Source organism: Panthera tigris, chromosome B1, assembly GCF_018350195.1.
Source record: "Panthera tigris isolate Pti1 chromosome B1, P.tigris_Pti1_mat1.1, whole genome shotgun sequence".
Taxonomy (NCBI): domain Eukaryota; kingdom Metazoa; phylum Chordata; class Mammalia; order Carnivora; family Felidae; genus Panthera; species Panthera tigris.
Genome location: NC_056663.1, coordinates 43,062,989 through 43,083,193, shown reverse-complemented (window position 1 = coordinate 43,083,193; position 20,205 = coordinate 43,062,989). Strand labels below are relative to the sequence as shown.

General features: G+C 32.4%; 1 protein-coding gene across 6 annotated transcripts in view; it reads left to right on the top strand.

Moving 5' to 3' along the window:
- The first annotated feature begins 913 nt into the window (after positions 1 to 913).
- The window catches only part of ADAM2 (ADAM metallopeptidase domain 2), a 134,459-nt gene continuing 115,167 nt past the window's right edge, over positions 914 to 20,205 (top strand). The window contains exons 1-4 of one of the 6 annotated variants that reach the window (XM_042983401.1): positions 914 to 1,143; positions 1,627 to 1,703; positions 6,352 to 6,407; positions 17,244 to 17,322. In XM_042983401.1, the coding sequence (XP_042839335.1) occupies positions 1,089 to 1,143; positions 1,627 to 1,703; positions 6,352 to 6,407; positions 17,244 to 17,322 (267 nt within the window). In that variant the 5' untranslated portion in view covers positions 914 to 1,088. Of the gene's footprint in view, positions 1,144 to 1,626; positions 1,765 to 6,351; positions 6,408 to 17,243; positions 17,323 to 20,205 lie in introns of those variants that run through there. The other 5 variants (XR_006216641.1, XM_007097058.2, XM_042983402.1 and 2 more) reach the window with 5 other exon arrangements.

The window sequence follows — 20,205 nt, the reverse complement described above, 5'->3', positions numbered from 1 at the left end:
AAAGAAGTTATATAAATGACCAACAAATATATACAGTTGTGCTAAATTTTATTAATGACCATGAAAATGCAAGTTAAAACCAAATGCAGGACCAAAATGATTACATGAAATAAAAACAAAAGCAAGTGTAGGTACACATTTATATGAATTGGAATTCTCATACATTTCTGGTGAAAGTACAAATTAGTACAACAACATTGGAAAACTGTTGGAAGTGTCTATTGAAGCATACCCTGTGATCTAGCAATTTCGCTCTAGAAATATACCTGAAGAAAATCACTACATATGTTCACCAAAGAAATAAAATAGCCAAATGTGGTTTTTAATAGGCACCACTACAAATAAACCAAATGTTAGTCAACAGTAAAATGGAAAAAAAGATTGTGTTATATTCAATCAATGTATGATTGAATATATACATACATACAATGTATGATTGAATACACCTATGAGGAAAAAACAAAGCTATTTCTCTTCACAGTATGAATGAATGGATGGATCTCATAATCATTATATTATATATTATATATAAAAGAACTCATGCATAAAAGTACATGGTGATTAGTTCCATTTATATAAAGTTCAAAACAGACAAAACTAATTAATCGCTGATGGTAGCAGTAATGATTGTCAGGGGGCCACCTGGGGGTTTTGGGTTTTGGTGGTTCTATGTTTTATTTCTTGATCTGAATCTAGGTGCTAATTACACTGGTTTGTTCACTTGAATATTAATTGAGCTGTTCTCCTATGGTTTGTAGAATATACATGTATCTTCAATAAAAAGTTCATTAGGAAGTGTATATGAATCTCCCTGTTCATTAACTGTTTCTTCAACCTTGCCTTTTGGAAGTGATTCTGTTTTCTTTTAGGCTTAAAGCGGCGTCAAACCAATTGGAAGCCTCCTGCACAGATTTAGGAGCCAAAACCGCCCACATTCAACAGTACACCGCACCCATCCTCTCCACTCTGCTCTCACGGTGGACTGTCTCTTGCAAGGTGCGCGGCCAGGAGGGGTCCCCTCGCGCTCCCAACTGTCCTTTACGCAAGCCAACTGCCATTATTCGGACTGGCATCCAGGACATGAAGCCATGTTGTGCCTTCTGCTGCTTCTCATCGGGCTCATTGGGCTCCAGACAGACAATAGTAAGTACAAAAACCTTTCCTTTGAACTTTTGGGAATGTCAACTTTCCTCTCTACTTTCTTCTGAGAGGCCAGATATCCCTGGGAAAGTGCCTTCTTGCAGGTGCTCCAATTTTTTAAGCCAAAGCCCACTACCATATCGTCTTCCCTAAAGAAAATTCACACTGGATGTGACGGGGCTTTCCCACTCATCCTGGTACCATATGAAAGATGCAGTGGTTCAACTGGATGCCTCAAGGTTAGAGTTTCATATAGTGCTCGGTCTGCATTTTTGACCCCTGGACTTTGTAGTTGGAAAGTCCAAAGGTCCTGATTTTATTTGTAATTAATTTCTCTTTAAAAGTCTTGTAATTCTAGAAAGTGGGAATTGAGTTTAAAAAAAAGAGGTGGCATATAAAATATTATGGATTTAGATGAGGATTTAGATGAGGAGGAAGCTATGAGGTGATGGATGCTACTTTAATGAAACATTTTGTACCTTACAGATTCTGAAAGACTACGTGTGCAAATTACAATACCGGAGAAAATACGGTCAACATTAAGTGGAGGAATTGAATCCCATGTAACTAAGCACTAACATTTTTCAGAATCTAAATTCATGTGGATATTTTCTTTCTAAGGAAGTAAATTTGGCATTTTCATTCATGCAAACTTGGTGAATTTTATATTTACACCCAAGTTTCCTTAAGTGGAAAGCCTTTTTGAAAATGAACTGTGTTTTATAATAAACAGTGTTTCATAGACATATATTGCAGTGATGCTTATTCTCAAAACCCCAAGTCCCATCTTTTAAATCTGTTTCCCTCTTGAGTGTCTTTGAATAATCATTGACCTGATTTATCTAGAGATTCTCTTCTTATTCACTTACAAGGCTGTTTTTGGAGGAGTTTTTCCTATATTTGGAGGTGTTTGTATCCTTGTTGTTAAGTAAGCCTATGGTTTTTGTATACAATGTAATGATAATTTCATTTAATGAAGTTTTATATGAGTAATTTTTGCATTTTGATTGCAAATACGTTAATCATGAAGACTTTTTTTCATGCCATCTTAGTTCATCTTGGTTCAGGGTAGATTTTCTTTTCTTTGAATTAGAAAATATCTTTTTTTTTTTTTACTAGTTTCTAGAATCATTTCTCAAGAAATGAAATGTGTTTTTTTCAAACACCACACCTTAATTTTATTTTTGATTGGGTAGTAAATGTTCTGGTAATTTTAATGCAAATATTTCCTTAGCAACTACCCACTTGTCACCCTAATTCAGATATTACAGGCTTAAAATTCTCAATATATCATTTTAAAAGGAATGTATACTTATGGAAACTTGGAAACTTAATATTTAATTATTTAAATAGAAAAATAATGTGAGGCATTTAACTGTATTTGGAAGAGTTCTATTTTTTAATTCAAAAATAATATGGAATTGCTTGTTCATATCAGAAAATATATACAGAATCTACTTAGAGGGAAATATCTTCTACTAGGCATCACCATAATCTATGACAATAATTCCATAAGAAAAGTACAAAAAAAAATCACCTGACCTCAGCTGTCAAATTCATAAGGGAAAAAGTTTCACTATTGTGTTAATGTCTCTATCCCCCATGTGTAGAGTAGTACTGGATACATTGTATTTGAACCAGTGAGGCTGTATTGACTGTAGTTACTAGTTTTAAAAATGCTATAAACATAACATAGTTTATGTTTATAACTGTTATGATTAATAAATGAATGATACAGATCATAAAAAGACAATATTCGCCTAACAGTTTTAAAAAACCTGAGTAGATGTGAAAAGTATAATGAAAGTGAAAACAAAAATCGAGAATTAGATCAGAGTCAGCTAAAGAAACCAGATAGATGCAACATAAAAATGGCTAAGGGAGAAGGAGGATTGAATTAGAGACTTAAGTATATAGTAACTGAAATTCCTGAAAGAAGTGGGGGGAAACCTGGAGAAGATGCTATATTAAACATATAGTAACTGAGAAATAATAGAAAAAAGAGATTCCTCAGGACAAGTATAGCAACACAGAATAAATAAAAATCAGTATTGACAACACTTTGACATAATGATAACAGAATACCAGACATTCTAATGGATATTATGATTTGGGACCAAAATAAGAAAAAAGAATAAGACTCAAATATTAAGTGTAAATATAGAGCAAAAAATAGGGGAAAATACACATATACATACATACATATATACACATATATTTAATAATATCAGTAAATAACATTTTGTGATAAAGTGCTTTTAGTGTGTATCTATATGTGTATATGTATATATACATATTTTTGTGTATATACATATACGCACATATATGTACAACACCCCCCCACGCACACACACACAGGCCAAAAACAAGAGTTACTTAACAATAAATATTATTCAAAAGGTAGAGAACTTTTTAGGATACAGTAAACTTTTATTGAAAGACATTATTATGAGCACTAATAAAACTGGAAGGATTAAAAAAAGGAAAGTAGGTCATGTTGGCAGTCAAGAATGCTTAATATTTTCTTAGGTTAATCTGTAGATTGACTACCATTCCATAAGAAATTTCATGGAAATCGGCAGGTTGATTCTAAAATATATATGGAATGGTAAAAGGTAAAAAATGTTAACTTTGAAGAACAAAATAGTGATTCACTTTGGTTCATTTCAAAACATATTTTAAAGTTTTAGTAATTAATATAATGTGGTATGTGATATTGTCTAAGGGACAAATAAATTAACAGAACAGAATAGAGTATCTCTGAAATACCCACACACATATGAGGACTTATTCATTTCAATGGTAACATTGAAATCATTGGATAAAGAATGGATTAGTTAATAAATGGTGAAGAGAAAATTTATTAATGATATGGAATAATAAGAAAATGTATATTAATGCTACAGTATACACCAAAATTGATTCAAGATAATTTAAATGCATACATCTGAGAGTAAAGTACTAAAAATCTGGAAGACAAGGTAGAAGGCTATTTCTAGGACCTTATAATAGGGAAGAATGATACCAGAAAAAAAAAGAACAGAAAATCTTAAGTGAAGGCATAAGGAATATCTAGATTTAAATATGTAAATAAATAGCTACCATAAATGAGGTGAAAAATGTTCCAGTCTCACAGAAGATATTTGCCATCCATATAACACACAAAAGGTATCCAGAATATATCAAGAACTCATACAAATAAATTAGATAAAAACCAAGAAAATAGAAACATGTACAAAGTTATGAATGACAATTAAGTGTTGACCTTGAGGGGACAATAATTATCAAGCATATATACAAATTAGGAAATTTATAGGGAATTGCCAGGTAAACACAATAGGGTATTATTTCACATCAATGGCAAAATTTAACTCTAACAAAACAAAATGCAATTAAAGGAGATGGATAAAAGGATAATATTCACTTTTTGTGAATATCTACATTGGTGCAACAAATTTGCTGATTAGTTTTAAGCTTCAAGTGAAGTTGCAAAAGTACTTTTTAATAAAAGACGTTCACTCAGGTTTAGTTTAAAATATAGCTTGCAAATATGTACAAAGATATGCCTAAGATTATTTGGGGGGGGGCATTGCTTAAAATAGTAAAACAAAACTAAATAACCATTGACAGTATAGATGAATAAACTGTGCTATATTCAGAAAATGTAATACAATACCATGAAAAAATTATAAAGCTACATGTATTGGTAATGAGAACAAATGTTTACAGAGTGCTTACTATGTCTGAAACAGTGTTTTAAGCATGCGTGTAATCCAGCAACTAAATATATAACTTGTAGAAGGATTACATTCACACAGAGCTAAAATTTATGCAAAAAATTATTTAAACATCAATAATTAGTATAGATATAAAAATATGTGTGGGAATGATAAACATGAAATTCAAGATGTTGGTTAGTTGGAATGTAAGAAAGGGAATTAATAATAGGATGGGAGAGTACTTAAAATTGTTTTGAAATACTTTTAATGTTTTTATGTTTTAACATAGACATTGTTGACAAGGCATTTTTTGTAATTTGCTGTAGTGTTTATTTGCTCAAAATATGTAATAATTAAGAATAATAATCAACTGTGGCATATAGAGAAGATCAAATGCTTTTGAAAGAAACATCATGCACAAAGTTGAAATATTGAAAGCTTTTTTCCTGAGATCAAGAAAAATATAAGGATGTCCACTGTTACCTTTTCTATTTATTTTGCCTGGAAATATTAGCCACTGTGATAAGGAAAGAAAAAAACAAAAATTAAAAATATGCATAATAATTGGAAAGAAAAAATAATGCTATCATCATTTACAGATTAAATGATTGCATATAAAATAAAATCCAAAATTACTTACAGAAAATTAGAAATAACAATAATTTAGTAAAATCTTTAGAAACAAGATAAAAAGAAAACAAAACAGACAAACAAAAAAGAAATAAGACCATAACATAAAAATCAATTATATTTCCATTCTACAAAACAAAAATATAAAATGAAACTTTTAAAAAGAAATTTTACACTACATAAATATCAAAATCTGGATAAATCTAACAAAGTTAAGCAAAACCTCATCTCTGAAGACAATAAAATAAGATGAGAGGAATGAAAGGTTTAAATAAACCCAAGTATAAACCATGCTACTGGATTGGAAGGCCCAAGAATTTAAAGATGTAGAGGCTACGCAAATTGATCTATAAAGACTAAATTGCCCATTTGTTAAACATCATTTCTTAATCTTACTATTAATAAAATAGATCAATGAGTTTTGATCCAAACTTGGAATGAATTTTATAAAATCTGCAAATATTATACTTTATGTGCTGCTAAATCTTTGCTCTATTATATAAATTTTTTATTAGTAATATGTTTATGTTCTTCCATTTTAAGCATAAGTTTTGCAGTGACCTCAGTCTTTATTAAGTTAATGTAATTATTGGGTGCAAATCAATTTTTCAGATTCAAATGTTTTGTTGGATTCATTTAAAATTTATTAAGAAATTACGCAAAATATATTCTATCCACTTTTATTATGAAAGCCAATATTTAAATATCATTTCATTGATATAAATCAACATTAAATTATAAATTTTCCTCTTTTATTGTATTAATGTGCTTTCAATGTAACTATCATTAATGTAAAATGTTAGTTTTACTTTCTAACATTCTTATCACTTTTCTTTGTCTTTTTAATACACTCTCCTGCCAGGTGTCCTACAACATTGTAATTGAAGGGAAAACATACACCGTGAACCTAATGCAAAAGTAGGTGATCTACATTATTTTACCACCTGTATTTTTTTCTAAATCTTGTTTATAATTAATCCAGAATGTAATTATTTTGCATTTTTAGATGTTCCTAGTTACTGGCTATTCATTTGTCTCTTATTTTATGACTTAAAAAACTTTGTCTATATAATAAATATGTAGAAGTTGAACCTTTAGTTTATGCTTCCATCTTCCTTCTTCCCAGTAGCATCAAATTTTGTTTGGCTATCTATGGATTTCATGAAGGATGAATTTTGATAATTTTCTATCTTTATCAAAATCTTTTCAAGTCCCTAATATTCAACTATATTTGAAAGATCATCATGAATTAGGGTGGAAAGAATAGTGATGATTAAAAGAAAATTACTTAACACATCATGTCAGAATGTATTAAGGACTTAAATATAATTGTAATTAACCAAACTCAGTACTATGCCAGCTGATGAATTTAGGAAAAATAAGCACATCTTACTAAGGAATAAAGAAAAATAAGAATTGTAATGGTCCTTTTTAAATTTCTTTTAATGTTTATTTTATTTTTGACAGAGGGAGAGACAGAGCATGAGTGTGGGGAGAGGGGTGCAGAGAGAGAGAGGGAGACACAGAATCTGAAACAGGCTCCAGGCTGTTAGCAAAGAGCTCGATGTGGCACTTGAACTCACAGGGTAGGGGGATAGGGGCTTGAACTCAAGGCAGGGGGACAGGGGTGAGGGGGTGTGGTGGGGGCTTGAACTCACAGACAGCGAGATCATGACCTGAGTCGAAGTCAGATGCTCAACCGACTGAGCCACCCAGGAATCCCTGTAATGGTCCTTTTTAAATGGTATAAGTAGGAGGGATGCCTGGGTGGCTCATTTGGTTGAGCGTCTGACGCTTGATTTTGGCTCAGGTCGGTATCTCACAGTTCTTGGGTTTAAGCCCTATGTCAGGCTCCCCGCTGACAGTGGAGTCTGCTTGGGATTCTCTTACTCTGCCCTTCCCCTGGCGTATGCACTCTATCTCTCAAAAATAAATAAACTTAAAAAAAAGTAAATGGTAAAAATAAGAATTTCACAACTCTACATTAATGTATTTTAAAAACTGTGTGAAATTTTTTTTTCTCTCTAAATTTTTACTTAAATTCCAGTTTATATACAGGGTAATATTAGTTTCAGATATAGAATTTAGTGATTCCTCATACATACAACACCCAGTGCTCATCACAAGTGCCCTCCTTAATACTCATCATCCATTTAGCCCATCCTTCCTCCCACCCACCTTCCTTCTAGCAAACCTCAGTTGTCTATAATTAAGAGTCTGTTTTCTACCCTGTGTTCATCTGTTTTGTTTCTTAAATTCCACATATGAGTGAAATAATGTATTTTTCTCTGATTTATTTTGCTTGTCATAATACACTGCAGCTCCATCCATGTCATTGAAAATGGCAAGATATCATTCTTTTATATGGCTGAGTTATATATATATATATATATATCCCATTCTTTATTCATTTATCAACTGATGGACACTTGGGCTCTTTATCCATTCATCGGTTGATGGTCACTTGGGCTCTTTCTATATTTTGGCTATTATAGGTACGTTGCTATAAATATTAGGGTGCATGTATCTCTTTGAATTAGTATTTTTGTATCCTTTGAGTAAATCCCTAGAGCAATTTTTGGATCACATGATAGCTCTATTTGTAACTTTTTGAGGAACCTCCATATTGTTTTCCAGAGTGGCTGCCCTAGTTTGCATTCCCACCAAGATAGTGTAAGAGAGCTCCCCTTTCTCCTCATCCTTGCCAACATCTGTTGTTTCCTGTGTTGCTAATTTTAGACATTCTGGAAGGTATGAGGTGATATCTGATTGTAGTTTTGATTTGTATTTCCCTGATGATTGGTGATGTTGGGCATCTTTTCATGTGTCTGTTAGCCATCTGTATCATCATTAGTTGTATTGTACATGCTATACCTTTTTGTCCTAATGTAAAAATGACAGCTTATGAATAGCAGTAGATTTCTTAAGGTCTGTCTTTTTTATATTAGGAAAAAAATTATAACATACACAATACAACTAATGATGATATAATTGATGAATTGCATATTACACACCCTACAATTAAGACTTTTCTTTTCTCACATACAAGCAAAGTGCACTTAAATAAAAACCTTCACATAGTAAACACAAAATCTTTTAAAAAGTAACCACTTTCTTAATGACTAGCATGATAAAATTAGAATATAATTACAAATGTTTAATCAAAGAACCAGCTTTTGGAGAATTAAGTCACAGTCACCGAATAAGTCTTGGCTCAGAAAAATTCAAAATATTGTTGTAAAATGTCAAGAAAGTAGTCATAAACGTAACCTAACTTTTTAGATATGATCAAATCTATAATCGAAGTAAATGCAAAACTTTCATTGTAGTTTTTCATTGTATATGCAACAGACGAGAATATAGTGAATAATACTAGGTTGCAGAGGAGACAGAATAAAGTGCGGCCAAGGAACCCCTGCTGGTGGAGTCCTGAAGCCTTCAGTGACCACTGTTACTGGTGTGTCTCAACCTGGCAGCTCCTACTCATGGTATCCTGTTAACTAGTTGGTTTCAGACTTAGCCAACAGTTTATATAGAAAAAAGTGGTATCACTTGCACTCTCAACAGCCTATGAGGCTTTGACTGTGTAAAGAGCTGGCAGCAATTTGTGCCTTGTCACATCAATTTGGCAATCCCCTAGGGGTCAAACAAATGAAATTAGAACGCCAATTTTATCACACTGCTCAAAGGTATTCTTGCCAAACTCAAGAATGCATCTAGATGAGCATATTGAGAGTAATACTACAGGCACCCTTGTTTTATTGTGCCTTCACACATACTGCATTTTTACAAATTGAAGGCTTTTGTGGCAACCTTATGGTAAGTAAGGGGTTTTATAGATGTTTCTGCTTCATTCCTGGTGGGTCCATTTAGCTGGCTCCAATGTTTGTGTTGTTTATCATCTCAGAGTTTCAGCAGTGATGGGGCAATTTGTAATCCATTCCACATTTGCATGAGATGTAGTTTAGGGTTTTTGTTTTTGCATGTGATGCTGTTTCTGCCATGGTCAAGATTGGGTAGCTTCATTCTGTCCATTGTCTACAGACAGCAGGTATTGATTCTTTCTCCTTCTGTTTACAAATTGCTGAGGATATTTCTAGCTCTATGCTCTTTACTGGAAAGCCCACACTGTGTTTCATGCTAGAGACCAGAGGCTATTTAACCTTCCATTCCTAAGGTACAATTCTGGTCCAGATTCTGACCTAGTTTGCAGTGTCACCTGCTTACTTTTTTAACTGCAGAACTAGTCTTTGTTTTCACTTCTTTGACCATTTTGTTTAAAGCAAAAGTCAGTCCACCTTTTGCAAAGGGCTAGATAGTAAACATTTTAGAGTGAACTCCATATGGTCTCTCTTGCAGCCACTGAATTCTGTCATTGTGAAAGTTGGCATAGAAGATTTGAAAATAGATAGACATAGCTATATTCTAATATCACTTTATATTTAAAAGTGGTGGGGGGGTAACTGGGTGGCTCAGGCAGTGAAGCGTCTAAGTCTCAATTTTGGCTCAGGTCATGATCTCATGGTTCGTGGGTTCAAGCCCCACTGTCAAAGCAGAGCCTGCTTGGGATCTTCCCTCTCCCTCTCTCTTGGCCCCTCCCCTGCTTATGCTCTCTTTCAAAATAAATAATTTTTTTTAAAAAGAAAAGAAACGTGGTGTGCAGGTTTTGGCCTATAGGGCATTGTCAACCCACTTTATTGTTTAAAGTGTAGTGCTATATTAAAAAATGTATTAGTATTGTTAATCAGTCATTTCTGTGTATTGATAGTGGAAATGGAGATAGGAGATTGGGTCTTCTGTCTTTCACAAAAGTCACTACCAATTGCCTTTTAATTGTTGTTTTAATATTTGTTGTTGTATAATATATTAAGCATAAATCAAAATAAATAAAATGTATTTGTGCAGTTAAATGAATAATTATGAAGTGAGCATTCATGTATACACATTGACTGTATTCCAATGTATACAGTATTTGTAACTACTTTCAAGATTGTTGTGATAACCATTTCCTTGATTTTATTTAATTATCCTAAGCAATATATTTCTATTTGTTTTGAATTCTAAATAAATGAATCTAAATTACTGAATAGTATCCAATTTCATGATTATACAACAATTTATCCTGCTATTTTAGACATTCCATTTTTTCTATTGTGGAAATATTAAAATATTCAAATATGAAAACTCTTACATATGTGTTCTTTGGCACATGTGCACAAGATTTTCTGGATATACAACTAAGGATAGTCTGTATTGTTAAAATAGATGCATTGTCATAATTATTAAACAATTTTCCTAAAACATTATACTCCTTTATATGCCCCTCTGAATCGCATATTTAATTAGTAATGGTAGATCTTTTAAGTTTTCAATAACTGTTGATTATGTGATGTTTATTATATGTATCTCTCTAAATGCAAATAAGTCTGGATACTTTTTAAAAAATATATCAGTTGGCTATTTGGATTTTCTTCTTTGTTAAGCACCTATGGAAGATATTTATACTTTTACAAAAGAGCTTTCTAATCTGACCTTTTCTTTCCTATTTTTAGGAATTCTTTTGATTTTTTTTGCCCAGAAGTCTTTAGTTCATGATGTGTTTTTCAAATAACTTCTCCTACTCTATGCCTTCTGTTTTCACACTTATGGTATTTTAGTAAAGAGAATTTTTCCTTTATTTGAGTTATAGTTTTATCTTGTATAAAAAATCCTCCTTTACGCCAAGGCCATGACTAAATGTTACACAGTCCTAAAATATTTTTAGTTTTGCCTTTCATATTTATGTCTTTATTCTACAAGAAATTGACTTTAGAGAATGCTCTGAGATAGATGAGTAACTTAGTTTTTGGTATGACTTTTTGATGTCAATTTTATTAAATCTTTTATATATATATATATATATATATATATATCTGTGATGACTGCTGTATATATTACGTATATATGGATATATATGTATTACTGACCTCTGTATTAAAATTTTTGCTCAATTTATCTCTTTGTAATAAATATTGATAGCTTAAAGTTAAGGTCCTTCTGTCTTTTCTTTACCAAGAATGTTCTGATTTTTCTTAGTACTTTTCATTTTCATATATTTTAGAATCAACTCTTCCACAAAGAAATGTCCAGGATATTGATTCTTTGAATCTACACAGCACTTTGGGAAGAACTAATCATTTTACAATACAATACCAAAAAAAACCCCACAAAAAGACAAAACCCAACAACACCCCAAAAAACAAAACACAGAGAAGTATTTCTCTGTGTATGACATGGTATATCTGTCCATTTATTCAGATTTTAATAGTACTTAATATATTTTTATGACATTCTCCTTAAAGATTTTGCACACTTATTTGCATTTTCTTTTTAGATATTTCACACTTTTGAGGCTATTGAAAAAGTCACATTTGAAAAAATTCATATTCTAAATGTGTTTCTTGTGTATGGGAATACAATTGATCCTTATATAGTAAATATACATCAGGAAACTTAACCGAATTCTCTGGAGAGCTCAAAAAAATAATCTGTCTTTAGATACATTTATAATTCTATCATCTGATAAAGGCAGGTTTGTTTCCTTATTTCTAATGCATAGGAGTTTTATTTATTTTCTTAGTTTTTTGCTGGGTACAAGGAACCACTAGCATAATACAATAGTAAATAGAAGTTGAGGCAGAGTACCTTATTTTCTTGTTCACAAAGTCAAATAGAATGATTTCAGTGTTCATAATTAAAGATGATATTTTGATTGTCATAAAGACATTCACTCCATTCTTTGCTATTTCCATAGTTAATGGATGTTAAATTTATCAACTCTGCATCTGTTTATGAGCATATATTATTTAATCTGTTATTGTAATTGACTTTCTAATATTAAATTGATCCTTCTTCCAGGAATGCATCCTACTGGGTTTTAACTTATTATTTAATCAACTGCATTCATTAATATTTTATTTAGAATTATTTTATGTCCAAATATAATTAAGATTGGTCTGTGTACAAATTACACTGGGTTGTATAACTGAAAGGACTCAAAAAATTTATTACCATAACAATTCACATGTACTTCAAAAAGGATACACTGCACCACAACAGTAGGAAGAAGGAAAGAAGAAAGCTAGGGCAATATTAGGGAGGTCCCATAGTTGCACAGAAGGTGGTTTGACTCTAAATCACTGAAAAAAACCAAAATATGTACAAGATATATCATTCTCATGAAATCCAAGGTTCAAGTTAACTGTTGGATTGCTTTGATCCCACTGGTTACAGACTCAAAATGAAGACAAATGTATGTAGACAGTTAATCTGTATCTTTTCAATAACATCATGGAAAGCTGATTCAGACCTTTAGGGGAGTTTTTTTTTTTTGTTTGTTTGTTTGTTTGTTTTTTACTCTAAACAGAATATTTTAATTCACTAATCAATCTGTTTTATTTGCTTCTTGGTAAGGGTCCCTCCCATGGATCCAAGCATCCTTAGAAATAAGTATAAGTCTACCACTGACCAGCTATGAGTGAACCCTATGGTTATAGCTTGTAATTACAACTTATAATGATCTTTTCTCATATTATCTTTTCACTTTCTATCCCATCTCTTTCTGGTCCCTGAAATGGTGAATGTTTGGTACTGTTCACCTGTAAAACTAACTTCACCTGGAGTTCCCTTGTGTAGAGACGTTTTAGACTATTAATCTAATGTCTCTAACGGTACTATGATTATGCAGATTTTTCTTCTCTTTGAGTCTGTTTTTACACATTATATTTTTCTAGGTATTCGTTCATTTAAATTTAACTTCAATTTATGGTATGCAGTTGGTCATAGTATCCTCTTACTTTTTCAAAGACTGGTATTTTTAAGGTCAGTCACCCTCTTGCATTTTAATATCATTTCATCTTTTTTTCTTTTTTCTTTGACACATCTCACCATTACTTTGCCAATTTAATAACTTTTTTCATGGACTAATTTTTATGTTATCATCTACATTATATGATTTTTATATTATTGCTTTGCTTTTACTTTTTTTGGTGTTAATTTTGATCTGTTTATAGCTTGCTCAAATGAATTCTAAGTTGATTACTCATCAACCATTTTAATTTTCTAGTTTAAAATTTTAAGGCTAACTTTTTTCTCCAAATATTGCTTAGCTGCCCCTTACATCTTTGGCTGTGTAGAATTTTCTCTGATTGACTATTAGCAAACATTTTCAAGTTTATATTACATTTCTTCTTTGGTCCATGAATTATTTCATTATCTCTAAATATCAATATATGTGGCAGTTATCTAGTTATTATTTCTAGTAATTTTTGAACACAAAATATTCTTTGATTTCAATCCTTTAAAAGTTGACACTAACTTTGTGATGTAATATATATTCAATTTTTGTAATTATCCTATACGTACTAAAAAATACTATATACTCCATAATCACTTGTTCTAGTGTTCTTTTTTTACTTTTTAAATTTTTTTTCAACGTTTTTTATTTATTTTTGGGACAGAGAGAGACAGAGCATGAACGGGGGAGGGGCAGAGAGAGAAGGAGACACAGAATCGGAAACAGGCTCCAGGCTCCGAGCCATCAGCCCAGAGCCTGACGCGGGGCTCGAACTCACAGACCGCGAGATAGTGACCTGGCTGAAGTCGGACGCTTAACTGACTGCGCCACCCAGGCGCCCCTAGTGTTCTTTTTTAATCATAAAATTCTTTCATATTCAACATTGATTTTTCTATTTGTTATATTATTTAGTAATATATATGTGTTAAAATCTTCCACAATGATTTTCAAATTGTAAAGTTTCCTTATGTGAATTTTCAATTACATTTTTGAGATTATAATTTCAAAGTTGTATAAATTTTGAGTGTGAATACAATTTTAATATTATGATGTGGTTATTTTTTAGTAATTAGTTTTTCTTAAATTTTATCTGGTGTATGTATAGTTACACTAACTTTCTGTTGTTTAGTATTTGTAAACAACATTTTTCCTATCATTTTCTTTCCATTTTTATTCAGTCTATTTTTTATTGAGTGTGAAATTCTTTCTTTTAATGCAGTACAAATTATCATCTTTTACTTTGTAGGTATTATTCTTTTCATATTTTAAAAGAAATCATTGTTTACATACAGTCATATCCAAGCTACTATTTTCTTTCAATGGTTTTTATTGTTTTCATTTTCAGAGTTAACTCTAAATTCATCCAGAATTGATATTTATGTGTTTTGCGAACATAAAGGTGAAGACTTAATTATTTTTCATATTAGTATCCTATGGAATCAGAAAAGGCCATTGAGAAGAAAACACAACCTCTCTTCACTGTACTATAATGTAATCAATGTCATAAATCAAATGACTATTTATGAGGAGGGTCTCTTTATTGTATTGATACCTTTTTTCTCTTCTGCTAGTTTATATGTTTATTCTTGAGCATTATTTGTCTATAGAGATACCATACCATACTAATTACAATGGCTTTATAATAGTTCTTGATGTCCAGCCTTGTTCAACAGTTTTAAGATGTCCTTGCTTTTCCTGATCCTTTGATTTTCCATTTAGTTTTTGAAATAATTGTATTATTTTTCTTTTGTGCATTTTATTTTATATTCTTTTTTCTTTTGTGTTCATTTTAATGAATCTACCATTTCATACCGTTTCCCCTCAATTAAATTCTTTGTTATACATTCTTTTTCTATTCTTTCATTTGTTTCTCTAGATTAACATATTAATCTCTGAGTTATTGAATTTAATATGTATTATTACTTTTATCAGTTACCCTATATTGTCAGATCATTAAACCTTTCAATTCCATCTTCCTTCTTCTATTTTTTCATTATTTTTTCAGATATTATAATCCTCCATACTTTTAAACCCCAATGAGATATTATAATTATTTTTTGCACAGTCAATATTCTTTTATATTTAATCACAAATTTACTCACAAATTTGCTCTTCATTTATTCCGACATTTCCATTTCTATGTGCACTTAATTTCTATATCTCAGGAGTTCTCCATAGTTTTGTTGCAAGTCTGCTGGTTTTTAATTATATTGGTTTATTTCAGTGTTAAATTTTTACCTAAACTTACTCTTAAATTTTTTTTTTTTGCTGGAATAAATTCTAGGATGACATTTTAAAAATGACTTTAGCCTTTAAAAACTGTCATTCTGTTATCTTCTGACTTTCTTCATATTTATTGACAAGGTAGTTGTCAATCATATTGCTGTTTCTTTAAAGGTAACATCTTTTTTTTTTCTTTTCCTCTTAATACTTTGAAGGTTTTATTTTAGTTTTCATTAGTCCTTAAAAACATCAGATGTGATTTTTCTTTGCTTTTATCATGCTTGAATTAAATAGAGCTTATTGATTCTGTATCATTGATTTAAAAATATATATATTTGATTTTATTTTCAGAGACTTTAAGTTTAGCTCTTTGACCACTCCACACAATTTCAAACATTGGCAAAAGATTTTACAGGAAGAGAAGCTATGTATTTGATACACTTCAAAAACTCAGTACTTTCATTCTAGGAGTACCTGACACGAGGGGTTCTGCCTGTTTCTAGACATCCCAGTAGCTTTCTCCTTGACCAAACATGGACATGTAGCTTTTTTTTTCCTTTCAACTCAGAATTTATGTGTTTCCTGGAGCCCCACCCCACTGTGGGTCTTTTTTGGTATGACAAAAATGCGAAAAATTTTGCTCTGTTTGTCAGTGGTTTGGCTCCTTGAACTTTTACTTCAACAAATCCAGACTGCTATGGCAGTCAAAAATCTTTATATTATACTTATTAGGAAAATAAAAATGGGATATCTACATTTACTGTTTGTCTTTATAGGGCATATTCTTCCCACATTTACAAATAATATATTGAAATTTGAGATCTCCATCTAATTTGTTGAATTCTTGTCACATTAATTCACTATTTACTGACCATTTGCTATTTTACAGATATTCTTCTAAGTGCTTCAGATGAACTGGTAAACCAAATTGACAAGAATCTGCTTATATTGTTATCAAATGAAACTAATAATGATATAAGAAATGAGTGGATTAGGATTAATGTTAGAAGGTGACAAATGCGTAAGCAAAAATAAAGAGCAAAGTTAGAAGTATTGTTTGGAAATCCTATGTTTTGATACTAGGAAAGGGCATTTAAGAAATAAACTTGCCAAGATAAGCCTCACTAAGTGAATATGTAAGCAAACACTTGAAATAGATGAGACAATGAGCTATATTGAAGAATATCCCAGGAAGGGGCAACAACTAGTACAAATACCCTGAGACAAAACTTGCCTATCGTGTTTTAAAAAACAGCCTAGAGGGGGCACCTGGGTGGCTCAGTCGGTTAAGCATCCGACTTTGGCTCAGGTCATGATCTCATGGTTCGTGGTTTGAGCCTGGTGTCAGGCTCTGTGCTGACAGCTCGGACCTGTAGCATGCTTCAGATTCTGTGTCTCCCTCTCTCTCTGCCCCTCCCCTGCTCACACACGCTGTCTCTCTCTGTCTCTCAAAAATTAATAAATATAAAAAAAAATTAAAAACAGCTTAGAGGACAGTGTGACAGTAAGGTGAGTAAAGAAAGGTCTGGACACCAGGGTTTTTGAGTAAAATTAGAACATATCTTCCTGTTTTCAGGAATCTCTATTTCTACCCTCTGTTTACCTACCTGTCTATAATGAATACAATGGAATACATATCAAAATAGGAGCTTAGGAAACAAATTTCCCATTAAATACTTTATATCTTTATCTTACAGGGCTTTTTTACCTCATAATTTTAGAGTTTATGGTTATAATGGCACAGGAAGTATGAAGCCTCTTGAACAACAGTTTCAGGTATTACTTCTACTGTCTGTTTACCTTTATTATGTGACTTTCTACGATCACCTTACTTAGGGTTCACATGTCAGAAAACAAAGGGTTGGAGTTATGTTTTGTTTTAAAATAAATTTAACCATTTACTTTTGATGATGCTGTAACTGAACTAGCATGAGTTTGCTCCTTGGTGAGTTACAGATAGAGACTATACCAGGTGGTGATGTCACACAAGGCAAACTTTATTTGCAACAAATAAAATCACAAAGACTAGCTTCCAAAGCCCAAGCAGGAGTGAGCAGTTTCTTTTTATTTAGGATTTAGGATGACTATTCAGAAAGGAGAGCTTTGCCATCACATCTAAAGGCAGGCATAATGTTGTGCAGGCGTCCTGAGAAGACATGCCTTATACACGCATTTTATGCTATGTTAATGAAGGTTGTGCTCCTCATAGGGTGGAGATTTTCACATTATAATGAAACAGAAGTAAGTGATGGACAAGAGAAAGGGGCTATGGGCATGCTCAGAGAGCCAGTATAAAGTGGATGGGGGCTTTGTCTCTTAACTTGAGTAAAGACTGCAGGGTCTTGCTTATTTATTTTATTTTTTAAACTTTATTTAAATCAAAGTTAGTTAGCATATAGTGTAATAATTATTTCAGGAGTAGAATGTAGTGATTCATCACTTAGAAATAACACCCAGTGCTCATCCCAAAAAGTGCCCTCCTTAATGCCCATCACCCATTTAGCCCATTTCCCATCCACCTCCCCTCAAGCAACCCTCAGTTTGTTCTCTGTATTTAAGAATCTTTTATGGTTTGTCTCCCTCTTTGTTTGTATCTTATTTTTATTTCCCTTTCCCGAGGTTCATCTGTTGTGGTTCTTAAATTCAACATATGAGTGAAGTCATAGGATATTTGTCTTTCTCTGACTAATTTTTCTTAGCATAATATCCTCTAGTTCCATCCACATTGTAGCAAATCGCAAGATTTCATTCTTTATGATTGCCAAGTAATATTCCATTCTTTTAATCACTGAGTAATATTCCATCATATATATACCACATCTTCTTTATCCATTCATCCATTGATGGACATTTAGGCTCTTTCCATAATTTGACTACTGTTGATAGTGCTGCTATAAACATTGGGGTGTATGTGCCCCTTTGAATCAACGTTTTTGTCTCCTTTGGATAAATACCTAGTAATGTAATTGCTGGGTTGTAGGGTAGTTCTATTTTTAATTTTTCTGAGGAACCTCCATACTGTTTTCCAGAGTGGTTGCACCAGTTTGCATTCCCACCAGCAGTGCAAAAGAGTTTCCCTTTCTCCACATCCTTGCCAACATCTGTTGTTGCCTGAGTTGTTAATTTTAGCCATTATGAGTGGTGTGAGGTGGTATCTCATTGTGGTTTTGATTTGTACTTCCCTGATGATAAGCAATGTTGAGCATTTTTTTCATGTGTCTGTTGGCCATCTGAATGTCTTCTTTGGAAAAGTGTCTATTTATATCTTTTGCCCATTTCTTCACTGCATTATTTGCTTTTTGGGTGTTGAGTTTGATAAGTTCTTTATAGATTTTGGATACTAACCCTTTATCTGATTTGTTATTTGCAAATATCTTCTCCCATTTCTATTGGTTGCCTTTTAGTTTTGCTGATTTTTTCCTTCGCTGTGCAGAAGTATTTATCTTAATGAGGTCCCAGTTGTTCATTTTTGCTTTTGTTTATCTTGTCTCCAGAGATGTGTTAAGTAAGACCTTGTTGCGGCCAAAGTCAAAGAGGTTTTTGTCTGCTTTTTCCTCTAAGATTTTGATGGCTTCCAGTCTTGTGTTTAGATCTTTCATCCATTTTGAGTTTATTTTTGTGAATGGTGTAAGAATGTGGTCTGGTTTCATTCTTCTGCATGTCGTTGAAACAGGGAGAAATAGAAAATTTGAACAGACCGATTACTAGCAAAGAAATTGAATTAGTTATAAAGACCTCCCCAAAAATAAGAGTCCAGGGCCAGATGGCTTTTCAGGGGAATTCTACCAAACGTTTACAGAGGAGCTAACACCTATTCTTTTGACGTTGTTCCAAAAAATAGAAATGGAAGGAGAACTTCCAAACTCATCCTATGAGGCCAACATTACCTTGATTCCAAAACCAGACAAAGACCCCACTAAAAAGAACTACAGACCAATTTCCCCGATGAATATGGATGCAAAAATTATGAGCAAGATACTAGCCAACTGGATTGAACAATGCATTAAAAAAATTATTTACCACAATCAAGTGGGATTTAAACCTAGGATGCAAGACTGGTTCAATATCTGCAAATCAATTAATGTGATACATCATATTAATGAAAGAAGGACAAGGACCACATGATCCTCTCAATAGATGCAGAGAAAGCATTCAGCAAAATACAACATTCTTTCTTGATAAAAACCCTCAAGAAAGTAGGGATAGAAGGGTAGTACCTCAAGATCATAAAAGCCATATACAAGAGACCCACCACTAATATCATCCTCAATGGGGAAAAACTGGGAGCTTTCCTCCTAAGGTCAGGAAAATATAGGGATGTACATTCTTGCCACTGTTATTCAACATAGTATTGGAAATCCTAGCCTCAGCAATCAGACAACATAAAGGAATAAAAGTCATCGAAATCAGCAAGGAGGAAGTCAAACTTTAACTCTTTGCAGACAACATGATACTGTATATAGAAAACCCAGAAGATTCCACCAAAAACCTGCTACAACTGATCCAGGAATTCATCAAAGTAGCAGGTACCACAGATTCACGTCTCTGATATGATTAGGCTGTTTCCTGACCTGGTAGAGACTTAGTTTTTTTCATTCCCTTTGTTCCCTTAAAACCCTGAACTACTGAGTTTTTTGCATGGTTTTGTGATTCTGATAC